The 21,174-nt window shown below is 46.1% G+C and overlaps 4 protein-coding genes across 4 annotated transcripts in view; 3 read left to right on the top strand and 1 right to left on the bottom strand.

The window, feature by feature from the left end:
- The window catches only part of tnrc6c1 (trinucleotide repeat containing adaptor 6C1), a 29,897-nt gene extending 20,410 nt beyond the window's left edge, over positions 1-9,487 (top strand). The window contains exons 8-21 of the mRNA XM_086132218.1: positions 24-101; positions 221-439; positions 601-741; positions 885-1,004; positions 1,126-1,209; positions 1,366-1,609; positions 1,704-1,865; positions 1,988-2,164; positions 2,270-2,419; positions 2,730-2,840; positions 3,419-3,637; positions 4,114-4,187; positions 4,282-4,421; positions 4,511-9,487. Of these exons, the coding sequence (XP_085988344.1) occupies positions 24-101; positions 221-439; positions 601-741; positions 885-1,004; positions 1,126-1,209; positions 1,366-1,609; positions 1,704-1,865; positions 1,988-2,164; positions 2,270-2,419; positions 2,730-2,840; positions 3,419-3,637; positions 4,114-4,187; positions 4,282-4,421; positions 4,511-4,886 (2,295 nt within the window). The 3' untranslated portion in view covers positions 4,887-9,487. The remainder of the gene's footprint in view (positions 1-23; positions 102-220; positions 440-600; positions 742-884; positions 1,005-1,125; positions 1,210-1,365; positions 1,610-1,703; positions 1,866-1,987; positions 2,165-2,269; positions 2,420-2,729; positions 2,841-3,418; positions 3,638-4,113; positions 4,188-4,281; positions 4,422-4,510) is intronic.
- Positions 9,488-10,432: 945 nt separating this feature from the next.
- On the bottom strand, positions 10,433-12,713 carry LOC147192634 (uncharacterized). Its single transcript, XM_086132219.1, has 4 exons — positions 12,619-12,713; positions 12,180-12,527; positions 11,365-11,471; positions 10,433-11,267 (listed from the first exon to the last, which is right to left on the bottom strand). Exons 1-4 carry the CDS (start codon positions 12,680-12,682, stop codon positions 11,061-11,063), a joined length of 726 nt encoding a protein of 241 aa, XP_085988345.1. The 5' UTR covers positions 12,683-12,713; the 3' UTR covers positions 10,433-11,060.
- Positions 12,714-13,378: 665 nt separating this feature from the next.
- LOC147192633 (zona pellucida sperm-binding protein 3-like) lies at positions 13,379-16,251 on the top strand. The gene is made up of 10 exons (XM_086132880.1): positions 13,379-13,723; positions 13,981-14,096; positions 14,166-14,269; positions 14,349-14,523; positions 15,124-15,241; positions 15,310-15,392; positions 15,465-15,616; positions 15,702-15,857; positions 15,914-16,015; positions 16,072-16,251. The coding sequence occupies exons 1-10, from the start codon at positions 13,379-13,381 to the stop codon at positions 16,233-16,235; spliced, it is 1,515 nt and encodes a 504-aa protein (XP_085989006.1). The 3' UTR covers positions 16,236-16,251.
- A 1,253-nt stretch (positions 16,252-17,504) lies between these two features.
- Positions 17,505-20,437, top strand: LOC147192632 (zona pellucida sperm-binding protein 3-like). Its single transcript, XM_086133156.1, has 8 exons — positions 17,505-17,930; positions 18,942-19,054; positions 19,289-19,380; positions 19,474-19,651; positions 19,734-19,851; positions 19,930-20,015; positions 20,176-20,264; positions 20,334-20,437. Exons 1-8 carry the CDS (start codon positions 17,505-17,507, stop codon positions 20,423-20,425), a joined length of 1,194 nt encoding a protein of 397 aa, XP_085989282.1. The 3' UTR covers positions 20,426-20,437.
- The last annotated feature ends 737 nt before the right edge of the window (positions 20,438-21,174 follow it).

Raw genomic sequence — 21,174 nt, 5'->3', positions numbered from 1 at the left:
ACTGTAATGTTCTGACATTCCAGGTCAAAGTTCCGGGGAAGCCAGAAGATACCTGGATTATGAACCGTCTTATCAAACAACTCACAGACATGGGTTTCCCGGTGAGTTGATATCTTTTATTACATAAAATATTCACATTTTTGAGAGCCGTTATGCTTTCACCCACTCGACCATGAATGCAAGAGGAAATTCACGCGCCTTGTGACGTGTTGTTCCCCAGCGGGATCCGGCAGAGGAGGCTTTAAAGAGCAACAACATGAACCTGGACCAGGCCATGAGTGCCCTGCTGGAGAAGAAGACCGAACTGGACAAGCGGGGGATGGGGATGGCCGGACACGACTACAACAACGGGCTTATCAACAAACCCTTGAGCTGCCCTCGACCTGCACTTCTCTCCAAAGAACCCTCCTCGGATCCCCGCTCATCCTTCATGGATAAAGTGAGTCAAATATTCAATAGTTTGCAATGATATATGCCCCCCCCCCCCCCGCTCCTCCCCATTTTCAAACCTCCACAAACCTCACGGCGGTGGAAGTGAAGCAGATTTTTTTTTTTTCAGAAAACGTGAAACGTGACTGTTTTTCTGCATTGTTTGTCCAGCAAATGCAGAGTGGAATGTTTGGTGGTGGAGCAGCACAAGCCCGGGCCATGCCCCAGCCGCCTCCTCAGCCGCCAGTGCCGCCTCTCGGCTCCTCTCAGCCTAGTCTACGCGCTCAAGTGCCTCAGTTTCTCTCCCCTCAGGTAGATGCACGTAAACACTCGAACACAAGCTCCCGGTCACGACGCCGATCGGCGTAAACCCGAGGGGATCACAAACGCCACTGACACATGAGCGCCGTGCGTTTATTTCGCGTTGTCAACGTGATGGTGGTATCGATCCACAGGTTCAAGCACAGCTCTTACAGTTTGCAGCAAAAAACATTGGTCTGAATCCTGCACTTTTAACCTCGCCAATAAACCCTCAACATATGACCCTTCTGAATCAACTCTACCAGCTGCAACTGGTGAGTGTCATTTTTGACTCGTCCCAGGTTCGATTTCTTTCCCATTAAAAGTGTCACCGACTGGCATTTTCTCCATCTTTACCTGTGAGAATAAAACTGGGGCATATGGCTGATTTCACAGGCTTACCAGCGTTTACAAATTCAGCAGCAGATGTTACAGGCACAGCGCAACGTTTCCGGACCCATTCGACAACAAGAGCAGCAAGTTAGTTTGAACTTTCCTCTCACTTTTCTCTGTAAATATTGTGAAATATTTTCATACTTACCATGTGAACATTTTAGACGGTTGAGTTGTGAGAAGCAAGGGAAGAAAACAAAAACGAAATAGATTAATAAAAATATTCTTCGGTGATCGTTCCAGGTTGCACGTACAATCAATAACATGCAGCAGCAGATCCAACAGCACCAGCGTCAGCTGGCCCAAGCTCTGCTAATGAAGCAGCAACAGCAGCAGCAGCCTCCCCACTCCCACACGGGCCTACATCACGGCGGGACCAAATCCACCCTTGATTTATTTCCAGGCCACCCCCAGGCTCCGGGCCTCCCTGACCTGCAGACCAAAGAGCCGCAGTCTTCTCAAAACACCTACAGCCCGTATTCGCTCTGTGAGTGATTTTTGACTGGCCACGCGAATCGCACGAGGGGTGCACGAACCCCTGAAATTGATTGAAAGCAATTATGTTTGTCTTTCTCCCTCAGCTGGACTGAATCCAAACATGAATGTAAACTGCATGGAGGCGGGCATGTCCATGAAGGATTCACCCCAGCCCCAGTCGCGCCTGTCACAGTGGACGCACCCCAACTCCATGGAAAGCCTCTCTGGAGGCTCCTCTCCCTTGGAGCCCAACCTGAGCAAACACGGTGAGGAATGAGTAAACATTTATCTTCGCTAGACTTGTCGGGCAGTACAGGTAATTGTAAAACCGGCTGCTACTTGACAATGCTGTGCGTTTGAGTCGAGTTGCCATGTTTCCACATTGCAGGTACCACCCTGGGCCCCCCTGGCAAGCCTCCTCAGCTGGATGACTCATACAGCCCCTATAACCTGATGTCCAGCTCGGAGTCTCCCACCAGTCCTCTTGTGCCCCCAGACAGTTGGGGCCAAGGGAAGGGCAGTAGTGACAAGATGGCCAACGGGACGAACATCAACTGGCCGCCAGGTGCGACAAGCGTTCTTCCTGGGCTGCTGTCGTCGCTTCTTCAATATCCACGAAACTTTTCACAAATGGAAGCTCGTTTGCAAACTTTGACTTGGCATTTTTCAGAGTTCTGCCCGGGCGTTCCGTGGAAGGGTCTCCAGAATATCGACCCGGAGACGGACCCCAACATGACGCCGGGTAGTGTCCCAAGTGGTCCCACTATCAACACTAATATCCAAGATGTCAACCGCTACCTGTTGCGAGACAGAAGTGCAGGTGAGGGACTTGAGCGAAACGCTGTGCTATAGTTCCGATTGTGTCTCAATATTTTTTTTTCAATCTTCCATCTTGATTCAACTATTGCAAAGCGCCGCCACCAGAGTCTGCTTCTTTACTCTTTTGTTGTCCATTCTTCCGTTTAAAACTGCTTCTCCGATCATTGTTTGTACTCTTTAATTCCGTTCTCTTCTTAATCTCGTCATTTCTTATGCCTTTTTCTTTTATGCCATTTTCTCTCTGCTGCTTTCCCTTCTTTGTTTTTTTGTTTTGTTTTTGTGTCCTTGTTTGTGCGCTGCCATCGGCTCAGGCTCTTCCCCCACTTCATCTCAGAACGAGGCTCTGCCTCCCTCCTCTGATTGGTCAGTCAGTGCCTACACTAGCTCATTCAGTCTGTCGTCCCCGGAGACAGACGAAACAGGTACATGGCTCACCGATAACACCCCCCTCTCACCCCCCATATTGCAGCGGATAAATGACTGCAACTCAAAACGATCCATTCCCTCCCTGTATTACAACACCGTGAGTCCCAGCGTTCACTGGAGAGCACCCCCAGCCTGCCTGTCAAGTCATCTCACCTGATTAAAAAGGACTCATTCGAGCTTCCATTCTGCCAGCTTGCCTCTCCCTGCAGTGCACAACCCCCCCCCCCCCCCCCCCCCCAACTTCCCCTGTGGTGTTGGTGACCCTCCTTCCTACTTCTGCATGGGAAAACACTACTGTGTGACTTGACATATAACCTACCGGTCTGTTTGACTAATTAAGACACCGTAAAAGCATTTTAATTTGCATGAAAGATGAGTAAGCAGGTCTCTTACCAAGGCAGAGTAGTTACATGACGACCATGTAGAAACACGTGTGCTGTAACTATGTCAGGGAGCTCAGAACGGGTTGGAAGTAGATATTTTGAACTTCAATTGTGATTCTGATGAGCTTTCCGTTGACTTTATTCATTTGGTTCTGTCGTACAAACATTTTTTTTTTCGTATGTCTATCCAGGTAAACTGTCAGAGATGAAATCCACTTGGTCCACAGGTGCCATCTCCCACAGTCAGGCCTCTCTTTCCCATGACATGTGGAAGGTTCCACAGGGACCCCGGAGCAGCTCTGCAGCCCCCTCCCGCCCGCCGCCCGGCCTCACAAACACCAAGCCGTCCTCAACGTGGGGGGGCAACTCTCTGGGTCTGTCCCAAGGCTGGAGCAGCTCTTACACCACGGGTATGTCGCACCTTACGGTTAACATATACAAAAAAAAATTTTTTTTTATTAAAATACATAAGATTTAATTGGAATGAATTGTAATTTCAGTCATTTTTATTTAAATTGTAAGATTCCCAACAACCATAAACTGAGAATTGAATACAAGATTCCTCTCCTCACCTTCTGGTTCTTTATAGACTCGCATCGACAATCAATCTTGAGATACTGACTCTCAAGAATTAAAAAAAATAATAATAATAATAAAATTGTAATACCCCAACATGTCACAAGATGCCGCCAAAGCCCTGCCATATAGTAACTGAGCTAAGTTGTGCCCAGGTTGGTTTCAAAGGTTACAGAGAATCTTCCAGTGCATTTTCCGAAATTAATCTCTTTTGAATTTTACCCACAAGCCACATTTTAGTCGAGGAAGCACACGACCGTAGCGTTGGCCCTTTCGGTTCAATAACACACCATTCGCTCTCCTTCTGCAGCAGGCACCACGTGGAGTACAGACAGCTCTAACAGGACCAGCAGCTGGTTGGTTCTGAGAAACCTTACTCCACAGGTAAGAAGACTCCCGCATCCCCCCCTGAGCCTGCGAGCACTCGACGCACGCTTGCGGTTAGGTTGCACTGTTGACCTCACCCTCTCTGCGGCAGATTGACGGTTCAACTCTGCGTACACTGTGCATGCAGCACGGCCCGCTCATCACATTCCACCTCAACCTGACACAGGGCAACGCTGTAGTGCGCTACAGCTCCAAGGACGAGGCTGCCAAGGCTCAGAAGTCCCTGCACATGTATGTCTTTTTTTCCCCAGCTCCGAGGTGATCGGTCCTCAGGAGATGGGAGTGTTTTCATTCGCGGGGCTCTTTGTGTCTGTGTCCAGGTGCGTGCTTGGGAACACCACCATTCTCGCCGAGTTTGCCGGAGAAGAGGAAGTCAATCGCTTCTTTGCACAGGGCCAGTCGCTCGGCGGGACAACCAGCTGGCAGGCCACTCCGGGCGCCAATCAGACGAGGATGGGCGGGTCCGGGTCGGGAGCCTCTCACCCCATCGGCCACACCCCCCACTGGAACAACAACAACAATGGCAGCGGAGGCTCCGGTGGCGCAAAGGCGGGCGGCGATCTGCTGTGGGGTGGCGTGCAGCAGTATTCCAGCCTGTGGGGGCCCCCTAGTGGAGAGGAGGGTCGGGTGATGGGGAGTCCCAGCCCAATCAGTACGCTGCTGCCTGGAGACCTGCTGAGCGGGGAGTCCATATAAGGACAACGGAGCAGAAAACTTGCAAAATCAAGATGGAGATAATCAGCATGGGAGTAACCAATGAAGGTGAGGGAGAAGGCGTGATGTGTCCATATCCTCGCTACTCCACCTCATCGCCTTCCTGTGCTCCCCCTTTTTGGGGGGAGGGGGGGGGGCTCAAGTTGCAGTTCTGTGAAGTGAAAAGTCACAGCGTTGAGCTTTTACACTTGGAGACACAGGAAGATGTCTTTTATTCATATTCAAAAAAAAAAAAAAAAAAAAACTTTTTCCACGCGTAAACGCGTGGAGTGAAACGTGTACATGTACCTTCGCAGTGACGAGCTGCCATCTTTAACTCTGCTTAATCCCTCTCTGCCTTTCCGAGGCAATCATACTGCACCTCAGAGACCCGCGAGAAGGCATCATTCCCAAAGTTTAAAAAAAAAAAAAAAGTCAATCAGAGCACTGGTTGTACTCTTCGGCTGTTCTGGACTCTTAGCACTAATCTTGGCCTTAACCTCGTTCCCACCCTCGTTCCCCCACTCACTCCGTAACTCGGTGAAGAAGCATACGGACCCTTGCACACCCCCCTTATCTCTGAGCCAGTGGAAGTCGAGCGGAGAGTACATGCTGCTGCGGCCTAACGGAAGCAACCACAGCTCCTGTCTACAAACAGTGCAGAGCCCCCCCACACACAAACGCTCTCAAAGGGAATGATGCAACTCTGTTCGCCTTGTTCAAGCCATTTATTTTTGTAGTGCATTTTGTTTCCTTTCTTGAACCATTGCAAACAAATTTTTAAAAAATGCTTTTATTCAGACATGTTTGGGGGGGGTATGTGGGGAAGATGTGACGGACAAACAAAATGAACCACTGCTATTACCATGGAGCTGTAACAACTAGAAGGAAAAAAAACAAACAAACACTTGGATGCACTTCAACTGGCAGTTTGGTCGCTGACCTTTTCACTGCACCTCAAGACAGGAAGAAAAAAAGGTACGCGTTAGGTGCCACCACTCCAGCCACCGCCCTTTTTGTCACAAAACAACCATTTCAAGCGACGTGCAATATAAGCCACAACAGACTGTACCGTCCACGCTCCTAACTGATCGGCGGGAGAACCACCACCACCTGCAACACCGCTCGACTATAACTGCCACTAAATACCCTCAACCCCCTCCGGCTGCGAGTGTGTACGTGTGTATGTGGAGAGTAGCAACCTTGTCTGTCTGATATTCAAGGACACTCACTTAAAGCACTTCTCAACAGGTGTGTGTGCGCGTGTGTGTGTGTGAGAGAGTGTGCTGCGCGCATGAATGTGTGTAGAGAGAAGGCATCAAACCAAAATGAAAGGCGCCTCTTTACTTTTTTCTTTCTTTTTTTTTTTTTTTGGCCCAAATGAATGAAGTCCATGTGAAAGGCCTGGTATGTCATAGCACTTATCAAGAGCGTCCCACGCCCACTGTGCCCCACTGATCTCGCCCGCCCGCACCCATCAACGCCAAGATGGCGAAAAAGAGAATCGACGCTGGCATGGAAAGTGACTGACTTGCTTAGTGGCTTCAAATTTAACCCGGATGTGAAGATTTCACTTCACGCCTGGGGGGGGGGGGCAGGCTGTACATGGTAGCAAAATGAACACAACCGAAGGGATAATGATGGTGGGAGGGGGCCGCAGGGAGACAAACACACCCCCTCAACTTCCTTGCCATCTTAAAAAACATATATTTTTTTTTTTGAAAGCCTTGATTCCTGGGCAGTGGAGGCCAGCCAGTGTGGCCGCTGAGTGCCTGCTTGCTTGCAGGGCGCCGCGCTCCGCAAGCAGATCCCAACTCCCCGCCCACCGCCGCCGCACCCAACGCCCTCCTCTTCCTCCAGGCTGAGAGCAGCCCCACCTGTATTCAGTGTACTACTACTATTCTACTACTACTACTATTACTACTACTACTACTACTACTACTGCTGCCCTCAGCAAAACTCCACTTTCACTCTGAGATGGAGGCGTTTTTGTTTTGTTTTTTTTCCTTTTTATCACCTATTATTGTTGATATTTGCTGTCACTGTTTTTATCATTGCTGACTGATGATATCATGGCTTTATGCAGTTTCCAATCCCTCGCTCCCTTCAAAACGGACGACTTGTATACATGTGAGCCCGCTTCCTGTGTCCGTCCGGCTCGGATGTGGTGGTGTTGGGGAGGGGCGGGGGGGAGAGAAGCTCCCTCAGCATACGACATTCGCACTCCGACACACACTGGTGCTTTACGTTTCACCTCTGGGAGCACTCAGTTCCACTTGGAGCCACCTCCACTGAGACGCAGCCTTCCATTTCTATGCAAAGAACAAGGAGGTGTGAACTCGCATCCATCCACACCCACTACCCTGCCCCCCCCCCCCTTGCCAAACATCTCCAATCCTCAAGCCACCTTTACTACCAAGGCAGCTTCCCGTCAGAAAGACCACCTGGACGCCCAATTGCGCTTCAGTCTAGTGCCAACTGACATCCAAATATCATGATCATGTGACGACGCCTTCTTTTGCTGCATGGTGGGAGGAGAAGGAGGAGGCCATGCTGCTTTTTTTTTTCCCCCACCACCAGGAGGAGGCCGTTTTGCATCTGTGCGCTGTTTATGGGTCACATCGGGTACATCTCTTTTAAAAACCAAAATACAAGATTTTTTGTTTTTTTGCATAAACTCAAAAGGAAACTACAAAAAAAATGTTTTAGAGCTCTGCACTCCAAATCTGAGACGTGTCTCCTGTGTTTCTACAAGCCTTCGCCTTCTCAAGCTCACCTTGGAGCAATTCGGGCCTCCAACCTGAGGGTGGCGCCAGCTTGAAATAGGAACACGTCTCAAGTTCGGTACCAAGTCTTAATGTTTCTTTTTTTTTTTTTTTTTGTAAATGTGTTCCACTCTTCCAGAGTCACTTTTTAGACTTGTCATTCAACAAAACAATCACTAATGCCTGTGTTGATTGTTTTGTTTTGATGTGCGTTTACTCCACACTGGACTTGATTCAAGGAACCACACCCTGAGTGGGACGGTCAGTCCGGGTGACCAGTATGCGGGGTCGGATCTCAGATGTGCCCCGGATTTCTCGGCACAGCGCCAGCACCGAGGGCCCCGTCTCCTTTTATCCCTCTACCAAATCCCCTGCTTGTGTTGGAGGTCAAATATACATCTCTCTTTAGTTTTTTTTTTTATCTCCCCCCAAACCTTCCTTTTTTTTTTTTTTTTTTTTTTCCTTAAATGAAAAGTTGCACGAACTCAAAGGTGACTGGAACAAAAAGAAGAAAAAAAGTGTCTCAATCATTGATCAGACAAGAGGGGTCTGAGTGTCCCAAAAAAAAAAAGTCGACTAAGCAAAGCTGTATTTAAAGCAGGGGTGGGCAACCTTTTTCCATTTTTATAAAAGCCCTCCAAGGGGTTAAATGAAATTTAAGAAGAAAAGTATGGTTGTAAAAAATGTTTATTATTGTCTGTTTCTTTGGAGCATTTGGGGGCTTTTCTAAGAGATTTTATAGAATGACATGGCTGAAAAAAAAAAAATTCTCACAGGGTTCCCTGACCCTGACTTTAAACAAATGCCTGGGTTGAATATGCACATGCAAGTTCAGACGCATCTCGGGCAGATGTATGTGAGTTTATGTGTATGTGGCCCCCACGTACCCTCCCGAACATTGACGAGATCATAAACATATCAGACAAATACAAAATAATGAAAACAAATACTTGAATCAAAAGAAGCGCCAATAATGTAATGTGAACACTTTTTCCGAGTTATTTTTGTTTCCAATTCAAGAAACGTTGAAAAGGATCGACTTTGAAAAGGAAAAACAAAACATGTGTGAGTGGGAGTGTTTGCACAAGGCTGCTTGTACTGTACGCGAGTGTGTCGGCCATTTTAGTTAGTTTCTTGTCAAACTCAGTATTGTTCTGACTTTAGCCTCTCTCGCGTTGCACTGAGTGTCCTCATCCAGCTAAACCCAACGACAAGACACAAGTACCGAAGGGGGGGACAGTTCACGTGTACGTGTTTACTCAAGGACTAAAAAGAATACGTGTGTGTGTGTGTTTTTTTTTTAATGTCATGTTTATCTACCTTTAGTGGCTTTCATTGTGAACAATAATCCAAGGAAAATATGAGTCGTATTTGAGTATTGCACCATTTCTTTCAGACTACGGGGTGTATCAGAAAAGTTCCAGGACTTTATTTTTTATTTTTTTTGCGGCCGAGTGTAGGCCACATGATCAACGAACACGCCGGAAGAGATCTAGCGGAGTTTGCTTTGTTCAGTGTGTAAGAAGAGCTCTGAGCATCTGACACTTCCTGGCGGAAAAGACTGCAAATTTGAAAATTACTTGTGGCACCGTTCCTGGGATATTCCTGATACACCTTATATAAATTTTAAAAAAAAAATAAGGAAATGGACAAAAAAAAAAAAGTATTTGACAGACCTGTGGCCATAGATGTTTGGGGGTAGAAGGACTTCTGCTGTCTGAGGTGCCTACCTTTTTTTTGTTTTGTTTTTTTCTCACACACTCATTTCATTGTAACCGTCAGGCCACTGGCAGTTTACAAAACACTTGTGTTTTCTTCTGGAGTTCCAAAAGAATTAAACGATGGGAATGTCAGGGGGAAAGGGGTAAAAAAAAAAAAAAAAATTTAAAAAAGATAAAAATGACAACAAAAAGAGAGGACAAATGCTTCCATTTTTCAAAGTGCAACACAGAATGAAACGTTCTCGTGTTTCAGAACTCTGGGATCGAACAGTGTTGTTTTGTTCTGTTTCTGTTGGACTATCAGAAAGCGTGTATGTTTTTATGTTGAGTATCTATTTTTGACTTTATACAAAACAAAACGAGAAACACCAACAAAACAAAAAGACAAAAAAAAAAATTGCTCACTATCTTGCACACATGAAAAAGTGGATCTCGTCTCAGGAAGGCCAGGGTTCCAGCGTACCAACTCCACGTCATTTTAATGTACATTTTGAAGACAAATATTACGAATCATCTAAGCACTGAAAGTTATGGATTTGAGAAGGAGGAGCAAATACCTGACGTTTCGAAATCCGTAGCAGTTACATGATAACCAAATAATGGACTTTTAAATGAATATGGAGTGCTTTATATATATATATATATATATACATATATATATATAAAGATATATAGATCTATAATCTATATATTAAAATTGCTTTACATTTCAAAACAGAAAAAGCGAATTGTTAAAAAAAAAAGGCAGTGAATAAAAGATGCAAAATGCTGTTTAGTTGTTCTTGAGGTCCCATCCTGACTGAATCAGGAGCGTCGTGCATTATTTTTTTCTGTGCGGGGGGGGGGGGGGTCGTTATGAAAAGCTGAGTTTTTGTGAAACATTTGGTGAGAATGCTTGTGAAAACGAGGAGCTGGTTGTAAAGGAACACGAAACTATGCACAAGTGTCGGGGGGAGCAGAGGGTGACGATTTCATGGCCTACATTGGTGTGTGGCTGATTTATTACAGTGGTTTTGTTGTTGGGGGGGCGGGGGGGGGTCCAGTATGTGTATTGTTCATTTTTATGTTTTTTGTCCCCTGATTCCGATCGACCTAGCGTTACATCGCCATGCTGTGTATTCCGAAAAACCAATGAGCGTCTCACTCTTTAGCACTGTGGGATTCCAGCCTGTCACCCTCAAGGTTTTTATGGGGTTTTATTGTTTTGTTTTTTTCAGGGGGGGGGGGTGTATCAGTGGGTGTTTGGAATTAGGGCTGCTTTTTGGGGGGGGGGTATTCAGAAAAAAAATGTCTGTACTGAGATTTAATGATTTTCAAAGTCAGTGGCTTGTAATGTTTTCTTTTTGATTTTTGATTTTTCTCTCTCTGTATATCTTTCTCCTCATAGAATGTGATTGTTCAAACAACATGCACCGAAAAACAAATGTTTTCATGAACTATGGAGCTTCTTTCAGATATTAATAAAATAGCATTTTTTTTCTCGGCTGTTTAAGAAAAAAAAGTGCTCTCTGTTTTGGTGTGTGTGTGGGGCGGGGGCGGGGGGTTCAATTCTTTTTAAGCAGGCACGATAGGCTTATAAAAAGACAAAATCAATTCACAAAAATAAGCGTTCAGTTTGTCCGCCTCCGCATTAAATTTGCTGTTCAACGGTCATGTGCCACTGATGCAAAATTATTGTGGGGGATTTCCATTCAGGCTCTGAGGGTGATGTGTCTCGGGCAGGCGTAGTCGTTGTCTTGTGTTTGTCTCACGAGCGTGTTTGCATACAATGGAGACGTGACCTCATCCAGAGCTTCCTGCTTGTTTGGGGGGGCGCCCGAGTTTTGCTGCTTCCTGGTCATTTCCTCATAAACGGGAACAGCAGGTGGCCCCGTGGCAGGAGGACGCCTTGCCTTCACCTAAAAAGCATTTCACAAGTTGTTCGGCTTTCACCCAACGACAGAAGACCCTTTGATTTCTTTTGGGAGGGGAGGGGGGCTCTTTGGGTTTACTCACACATTCTCCCACGGCAAGCCACAAGAGTGTGATCAGAATGAGGCTCGTCGCTGAAAAGATGATCATGAGCAGAGGGGGGTAGCTTGAAGAGCACTGACATGGCATCCCTGCACAAACACACATGGTGAAAAATGACAATCGTATTTAGAAATAAATAAATAAGCCTCTTCACAATACATTTATTTTATAGTGCAGTCCTTCTCAAACTTAGAGGAAAAATAGCACATGATAAAACTGTACTTCATTAAAACATATACTCGTCGTATTAACATAAATAGAATGTGAAAATTATGCAGCTCCTTCTGGTGTGTGTGCGCGCCTTGGTCAGATGGGAGTAGTATAATACAGATCTCCTGAACATGAAGACGGTTAAGAGTAACAACTCACTAAGTTGCAGTTGTACGAGTCATTCTTCACAGAGGATAAAGAATAAATGACTGTGAGTATTGTTTTATTGTTACACATTTGTATATTTAACACCGTGGCTATTAATGTTAGCTCTGTTAGCCCATCCGTGGTGTTTTGTATCTTGTTTTATGTTTAGCGTGAGAGCAAACTTCAGCTAGGCCAAAACTGTTGCTCGTTACAAAATTATTTAAGTTCACTGACGCCACATAGCACTCGTTGCTAAAAGTAAAAACAAAACAAAAATGAAGTCAGGTCACTTGTATCTCAAGGCACCACGGTATTTCCAACATGCAAACTCCACACAGGAAGGCCGCAGTACCAAATCTTAATGTCCCCAAAAAATCTGTTTGACACTTCCAGGCCACTCTCGCCCTCCCTTCAGCGTACACGGAAGTTAATTTTCTTACCTGAGGCGTCGACCAGCAAGAAGAGCTGAGTGATGAAGACGCGCTCTGAGCCGTTGTCTCGTTTTTCACACACATACAGCCCCGAGTCCCTTTGCTCCAAGTGCGACAGCATGACCTTGACCCGTGTGCCGTTGCTCCCTCCGGACACCAGCAAGCGTGTCTTGTAGTCGGGGTCCAGCTTGAGCTCATCGTCACCCCCCCGAGCCAGGGACAGCAGGGTGGTCTGAGCGGGGCCTCGGCGGTGGTATACGTGCAAACTTGTCAGGCCGCCGTGGTCCTTCTGAGAGGGGCACGAGAGCTCCAAAGACTGCTTCTCCGACAGCTGCATGAAGCTCACATCTGCATTGACTATGTGCACAGAAAAAAAATATATATATATATATATATTTAAAGGAGCAAAAATCGTGACATTAAACTGAAAATAAGCACCCATTCTTACCCTTTAAGAGCCAAACGGCGACAACAACGAACGCGATGCTGGCCTTCATGTTGGTCTTCCACATTTTTACACTAAAGCTCAGCCACAATGAGCCCCCTACCATTTCCTGCCTTCACTTTATTTGTTGTTCTTTGCTGCAAAGCAGGAAGAAACATCACAGCCGCGAGCAGCCGTTTCTTCTTATTACTGTGCGCGTTCATTATTTTGACTGGGTTTCGCCTTAAGACGATTCCGCATAAAACTGGACCGACCGCAAAAGCAGGGTGTCCTCTGCACTGCGCCAACCAGTCAACCACCTTATTTATTTTATTGAATTAATTACTGTGATGCTGTGGCGGCCCGGTGGAAGAGTGGTTAGTGCATTGACCTTATAGTGCAGAGGTACCGGGTTCGATCCCACCTCCGCCCTACCCTGTGTAAAGTTTGCATGTTCTCCCTGTGCCTGCGTGGGATTTTTCAATCCTTTTACCGGTCCTGCCCCCTTGATATTAAATTGGCTGGATTAGCCAAAATGAGTTTGATACCTTCTGTTCAATGTGATCTACCCACCTAGCGATCAGATTATCTGGAGTGTCATCTCAAGTTAAAAAAAATTGCGCATGCATGCGTGTGGGCGCCATCAGTGGATAATAGGACTCAGGTGCGGAGTTCCGAGGTCACCTGACTGGCTTTCCAATAAAAAAAGGTTCCCAGATGACAACTGCCGAAGCTGGCAGGTCTTTGTGCAGGAGGAGCGTTTGTGGCCAGAGGCCCCTCAGTAATGGCAGCTTTACTCCTTGTTCTCTTCTTGTCAAGTGTGACCTCCTCATTGGCTAGCCGCGACCTTCCGTTAGCTAAACAGAGTCTTGCGGCTTACCGCCACAAGGACCCCGAACGGGCTCCGGTGGACAATCGGCAGCCCCTCAACACAGTCCAGGTGACCTGTCACCCGGACTCCCTGGAAATCCTGATCCAAGCTGACCTGTTTGGCGTGGGGGTGCCGGTCCACAATTATGAGGTGCGCCTCGGGGTGGAGCGCGATAACGGCCCCTGCGGTGCTGAGCCGTCCTCCGATCGCGAGTACAGAATACTCGTTGGGTTACTGGACTGTGGCACCAAATACTGGGTAAGGCTCAACATTGTTTCCCCAACTTTTTTGTTGAGGCAAGGGACCCATTTTAAAATAGTACATCACAGCACACCATGAAAGAAATGTTCCAAAAAGTATCAAGACCGAAATGATGATCTTCTCTCAGCCGGCTCATAATTGATTAAATCTGCGCCTGTTTAATTGAACGCAAAGCCGATGGCAGGTATCGGCTCCATGTTTTGACATCGGTCACTCCCTCCTCTGTCTGATTGGTCGCTCAATCTTGTCCACAGATGACTGACGCGTCCCTGGTCTATACCAACCTGCTCATCTACACTCCCGCACCTTCACCCGATGGCCTGATCCGAATGGACGGGGCGGTCGTTCCAATCGAGTGTCACTATGCAAGGTGAGGTGTAAATGGTGTGCGAGTCAACATCTGGGTATGAAGTGGTTCCAATGTTGTGGTTGTGTTTAGGCGCTATAGTCTCTCCAGTTCTTCCCTCACACCCACTTGGATCCCCTTCATTTCTACACAAGCTGCAGTGGAAACGCTGGACTTTAAGCTCAGAATCATGACAAGTATTTTTTTTTTTTAATGTTAAATAGCGATCGTATATATTTGGGTTCTATTTATATGCTTGCATAAATTTCTTGGCAGACGACTGGCAGTATGAGAGGGGCGCCAACGTGTACTTCCTGGGCGAGCCAATTTTCATCGAGGCTTCTGTCAGAGTGGGCCATCACGTGGGCCTGCGAGTGTTCCTGAACACCTGTGTGGCCACGCTGCAGCCGGACATCCATTCTCTGCCAAGATATGTCTTCATTGAGAATGGGTAAGTGCTCAAACACGAGTCTGGCATATTTCTGAGTATGCTATAAAAATTATTGAGGGAAAGTAGGTTCTGTCACTTTCAAGCTTAAAAAAAAAAAAAGATGGTCAGCTAGCCACTTCCTGGGTCAAAGATGACGATCCAATAGGACAAGACTACTTTTAAAATATTTAATCTGTAATAGGCGAATAATTTCATGGATAAAGAAATGCCAATTTTTTTTTTTTGCTGTTGGCTAGGAAGCTACCTGGTAATGTGGGATGGTAAAACTTGTGATTTCAAAATAAAATTGTCACAAGTAGAACTCACAAAATACATTTTCCATCTCCTAGCTAGTGTAATACATAAGCTCGAGAAACAAATATAGGCCTTGAATGAGCCATTTTGCCACTTGCTGTCAACTGAAAATGACATTGGTTCCCAAGGATCACATGACCAAACGCAGAAAACGGCAGACGACAGCAAGGGGAAAAATGGCCACCCATTAAATTATTTAAAAACCGGTAAATCGATCTACATAATTTTCAAAAAATTTTAGTTAAAATGTCAATTACAATCTCAAAGGCCTTTATTTTTTTTTTTTTTTTTTTTGGTCTTGAACAGGTGCTTGTTGGATTCCAAGCTTCAGCCCTCAAAGTCTCGCTTCCTAGTGCGAACACAAGATGACAAGCTGCAATTGGTCATTGATGCCTTCAGATTCTACGATGATGACAGAGGAGAGGTGATTCGACCTACTTTTGAAATGCACTTGGGGTCATTTTAAAAAAATGATCCCTTTTCTTTCCACAGCTGTACATCTCATGCCTCATGAATGCGGTGCCCGTCCATGATACAGAAGCACCCAACAAAGCGTGCACTTTTGTCAAAGGGAGGCAAGTGTTGGTTCATTTTGCGTCTACGGTGGGTAATTCAATCACCCTGGTATAATTTTTATTACATTTAAGGTGGCGTTCAGCTGACGGCAACGACTACCTGTGTGGGTATTGTCAAAGCGACACCGGACAACATCCTAGCAAGGCAGCCAAATTCGGCCCTCGTGGCTTCAGCAAGTCAGCTGAACGAGAATCTCATTGGAGGAGCAGACTCCCCGCCACTGGTATGTTTCAAGATCCCAAGTTTGGTATGCCACATCCACCAGTTTATTTGACTTTCAATCATTTGATTCTTCTCCCCATACCAAGGGTGGGAACAGCAGGCAAAAGTGGGTCCCATGTTGGTTCTGCCCGAACAGAAAAGTTGGACTATTCCTGATGAGGAGCTGCCTCCGGTGCTCAAAAAGATCAGCAGGCCTGCTCTGTACGGCAGCCAGTGGATGAGCGGCCTCAATTACTTGAAGGGTGAGTGTGGCTAAGACCATGCGAGTTTCTCTTCTAAAGTCTCACTTCTGCTTCAGACCCAGACAAGGGCCTAATTCCTGGTCTGTTCACCGAAGACCTGAATGACGACTTGGACCACGTCCCCCTCGTTGACCCCACAAGTGAAATGCCTCTGAAAGGTATACCGGACACTTTGCGATGTGAGAACTGGTTCTCACGGCCTTTTCTGATGCAGATGAAGAAGGTGAACTTCCTGAACCGACACCCACCCCGCCAGGCGCACAGGATGACAACTCCACTGAACTTGTTGACCCTGGGCCGGAGGTGACTGTCACGCCCGTCTCCAACGTGACTGATCCACAAGCTTCTAACACTATAAAGGACCCAAAGAGAAAATAAACTACTTGTAATGCAACTTGATTTGTTTTTAATGGTATCTGATGAATGTTTATTTTTTTTGCAAGGCGTCCAACTTATAGAACTGTTATGAAGCACTACACTTAGTCAACTAGTAGCCTATTGGCCAATGGAACGGTAAATAATTGAATCTTGGGAAATGTTACCTGCTTCAAAAAAAAGTGGCTCTTTTTCTTTGAATTGGCCTATCAGTGGAGTCCACTGCTGAAAATCTGCAATAATGGTTGAGAATTGCCCATAACTGCCATAAGATAGCAGCAAAGCATTCATAAAGATCCTCAATGCGCTTCAACCTAGTTTATTGGCATCAAAGTACTTTGGCCGGAGCATGACAGTGACCAAAGGGGGATGGACTCCCTCCCCCGGGATGGGTCCCCCCCCCCCCTCCCCCCCTCCCCCCCTCCAAATCTGGAATAGTGGAGTCTGTGAGTAGTGAAATGTGAGGTTTTATTGTAAAAAGTATCTTGGGCATTCAGTTTTAGAGGTTGGAGATCATTTAAAGTTGAATAAACTCCCTCTCTCCCATGAAGCGTTAACTCTTTACATAGTTGAATGTGTTATCCGTCGATCATAAAGTGCTTGTCCTCGGCAGCCTATCCTCGCCCCGGGTCGTATATAAATAGACTAACAACGCTGCTTACTCTCCATAGCGAGACGTGAAGCCACTAGCGGCCATCTTACGTTGCCACTCGCTAAAGTGTGCCTTATCTGAATACATTTAATTTTCCTGTGTCATTTTCACATTATTTTCTGTCTCTAGAGTGAACATGCCAAAATATGTGGTGTACAGTCATACTAAGTCTGGGAGAAGTGAACATGCACATTTCATCTATAAGAATATGGTCATGAATTTTGTCGTTTAAGATCTATGACTGCTACACGGAGATACACTCATCATGCTGTCACAACCACCAAGAATGAAATGAAAGCAAAGCCCGACACTGAGATAATGTACTCTGAATGGTTGATGCAAATATTGACGATCATTCTTTGAGAGGCTCTCATTACTGCATACACAGGGATCAGTAAAATTGGCATCGTAAGATGGCTGCCCTCTTCAGCCGGAAGAGGCTAATTGTGAGGCCGTTAATATTTAAGTCATCCCAGCTGAATTCGGGCACGGGTGGGGGACTGCCTGAAAATTGTTGCCAGCCAATCGAGGGTGATCAAATCAGTATTTAATTGCTCACAGCCGTCATACCCAGGTGACCCGATTGGTTGGACTTGCATGGTAGTCCAGCCAACAGGCGAATGGTGTTACCGCGCTGGGGTACGATCGCTTGTGTTTGTCTTAACATGTTAGTGAGGAACACAATGCTGGTGTACTTCTGTTTCTCGCTGTTCCTGCCAATGTCCCTCGCCATTCGGACTTTAAAGGACGGACCCATGATCGACAAAGATGGAAGGGAGTACAAGTCCACCGTTGTTATCGGTGATAGTGAGGACGGAAGCGAAATCCAAACCAGTGTGTTCTCGCCCCCTGTGCGCGTGACATGCACACCGACGTTAATGATCATACAGGTCAAGGCTGACATGTATGCATCGATGGTGTCTCCTGGGGGGCTTTTCCTGGGTGGTGTTGAGTATTCCGGCTTCAGACAATGCCAGGCCCAACGTGCTGATGACTCTGAGGTGGTCATCAAGGCTGGACTCCAGCACTGCGGCACCCAGCTGTCAGTGAGTATCCCGATGGGGGCGGGCTATTTTGATGGCGTTTCAGAAATTCATTTAAGCACTTCCTTTTTAAATTTGAACTCTAAATATTAATATAACATTATGCTATATTGTTATGATAATTTTATGTTTGAGCATCATATTTATGTTAAGATTACCTAAGTTGCGTTCTGTTTAATAATTGCTTAGACATGTTTTTATGTTGATAGCTTCTGATTGGCTATTTAAGTCAGGGAAAGCAGGAAGTGATTGTTGTTGTCGGAAGTTATGTTCTCGATCGTCCTCCGGTGCATCCATCCATCCATCTTCCGAACCGCTTGATCCTCACTAGGGTCGCGGGGGGTGCTGGAGCCTATCCCAGCTGTCTTCGGGCAGTAGGCGGGGGACACCCTGAATCGGTTGCCAGCCAATCGCAGGGCACACAGAGACGAACAACCATCCACGCTCACATTCACACCTAGGGACAATTTAGAGCATTCAATCAGCCTGCCATGCATGTTTTTTTTGGAATGTGGGAGGAAACCGGAGTACCCGGAGAAAACCCACGCAGGCCCGGGGAGAACATGCAAACTCCACACAGGGAGGCCGGAGCTGGAATTGAACCCGGTACCTCTGCACTGTGAAGTCGACGTGCTAACCACTGGACTACCGGGCCGCCCTCCTCCGGTGCAGACGTTTGGAAATAAAGCTGCGTTCAAACGGAGTCCATCTCTCCTTTTGCCCGTTCTTAACGTAGAGCCATAAATTCATAAACGATGAACCCCTCAACTTACAATAGTCTTAAAACAATCAAATTTAACAGCCTTTTCTCCAGTTCCTCCTATATGAAAATCGAACAAGTAGGAGTTTGTAACAGAGAGCTTTGACAAGTGCCACTAGCCACTCAAGTTGCCACAAAAAGGTCTGCAGGCAATGTTGTAGCCACTGTGCAAAAAAACTACTTCCCACAAAAGCTGTGAATAGTAATTGGGTGCCAGCCGCCTAATTTGTAAAGCAAACCTTTTCCATCTGCAGGTATCTGACGACTCGTTGATCTACTCGAACCAGCTGACCTTCTCGCCTCCTCCCCGTCATGGCATCACAAGGAAGACCCAAATGGTTGTTCCTGTGTCCTGCCACTACAAAAAGTAACATTGACTAAGTGTATGAATAGTTGTAGGCTTGAGACTAGAATTAAAATGTTTTCACCTGATTTAATTCCTGGAATGAAAATTCAGTCCATCAACGGCCCTCCAAAAATTCCTACTGCTGGCCTAAAGTTTCTGCAGTTGATATTCGCCACAATGTTATGTATTCCCAAGTTGTCAATGGTAGAACAAAAATGTGTTCTGTTTTTGTAAGCGTGTCATGTGTTTGTACAGGACACACATTGTGAGCAGTCAAGCTCGCTTGCCACTTCAGTTTGTCACTGCGTCTCCAAAGACCTCGCCCTTCTCCCTGAGGCTGATGTCCGGTAAGGGAGAACATTGGCGGCTTCGTGTATAACGTGGTGTGTGTTTGTACGTTTGCATGTTGAATTTGTGTGTACTGTTTGTATGTATTGTAGATAACTGGACAAGACTGAGGCTGTCAAACGTCTTCTATCTTGGAGACGTGCTCAACCTGGAAGCGTCCTATACCAATTATGGCCCGGAACAGAGACGGCTCTTCATTGACAGCTGTGTGGCAACTCTGAGCCCAGAGGCAGCATCGGTGCCACGATACTTCCTCATTGAAAATAACGGGTATGATGCAAAGAGTTTTTTTTTTTTAATTATTTATTTTTTGCATCTAGATTCGCTGATGTCGCGGCCGTTTGTCCCACAGGTGTCTCGCGGACTCAAAACAGCGGGGATCAAGAGCGCGCTTCCTGTCCAGAGTGAGGCCGGACCTTCTCCAGCTGCAGCTGGACGCTTTCCTGTTTAACGGGGATGAAAGAAACACGGTGAGAGTTGCTGACGAGCCACTGACTGCAGTTTCATAATGGATTCTTTCAACTTTTGCCCCCCCCCCCCCTTTTCAGCTCTTTCTAACATGCATGCTAAAAGCCACCTCTGAAATGTGGAGGAGCAACACAGCTGACAAGGCCTGCACTTATATGCATTCAAGGTGACAACTTGGACTTTTTTTTTTTAAACTTTAATGTTCTTGCTAAAGTTCCTCAAATGGTAGTTGTAATGGACACCATAGCATTTAATAGGTCATACACCAAGGCACGTAAACATCCTCTCTGATGAATTTGTGGGAACTCACTGCATTTCTTCATCAGATGGGAAAACATAGATGGGAGCCCTGACGTGTGTCGTTGCTGTGACACCACCTGCACACAATACTCCTACGAACATCTGAAGCCTCCTGGTAAGACCCTCAAGGAGCCTCTGTAACAATTTCAATGCTGCAATTTTACAGGATTTCATTCTCTTTCAGGTGCCAAGATGTGTGATGTTATTGTTCTAGGCCCTCTTGTGATTCTGCCCAAAAACGTAGACCAGCAACAAGATGGCCTGTATAATAAATAGTTCTTTTTACAACTGTCTCATTGGTTTGATTTTTATCACGAGAATGTTGTTGCCGTCCACTCGCATCGGGGCCAAGCAGTGCAGCAACCAACCAACTCCAGCAGGTGGGGCTACAACTGCATGACTGAAGTGGAAGAGTCATTGGCCTTGTATGGCATGCAGCTGTCATGTGTGAAGTTTTGCAGTTGGATGAATTTGCACAAATATAATGCAATAAGCTGCTATGCAATTGTAGTCATTCGTGCATTTGTCATGGCTCTGTTTAGTCGTTGCCAGAACATCATACAAGCACAACAGAATATGTATAGACTAAAATAATCAAGCTCTTCTGCTGTGTGAAGAACAGGTGATAAAACCGTTCCTCCTGCCACCAAGTGCAGTTGTGTCAAACTGTTTATCGTAGCTATGGTTTCTCTCAGGGGGGCTTTATGACTGAACCCACATACAGCAGGTGTATGATCGGCTCATATCATATGTGGAACGAATTGAGAACTACTTTAGAAATCAGAAGCCAGTTTTAAAAATCAATTTATTTAAAAAGTGGGGTTGGGAACAAAAACAGTGAAGACAATTTGTAAGAAACGAAATGCCCATGATTTGCCTTTGTGGGCCACATAAAATGTTTGACACCCGTAATCTAGTGGAATTTTCTGCACCACGCCTGATGTTTTGACAGGCATGCTAATGTGATAATTGGAATCACTGCTTCACAATATTTAGCGTTTTGTGTTAATTTACATATTGTAATG

This window comes from Hippocampus guttulatus, chromosome 16 (genome assembly GCF_054856545.1).
Source record: "Hippocampus guttulatus isolate MCC_2025c chromosome 16, RoL_Hgut_1.0, whole genome shotgun sequence".
NCBI classification, from domain to species: domain Eukaryota; kingdom Metazoa; phylum Chordata; class Actinopteri; order Syngnathiformes; family Syngnathidae; genus Hippocampus; species Hippocampus guttulatus.
This window is presented reverse-complemented; position numbering and strand designations above follow the sequence as displayed.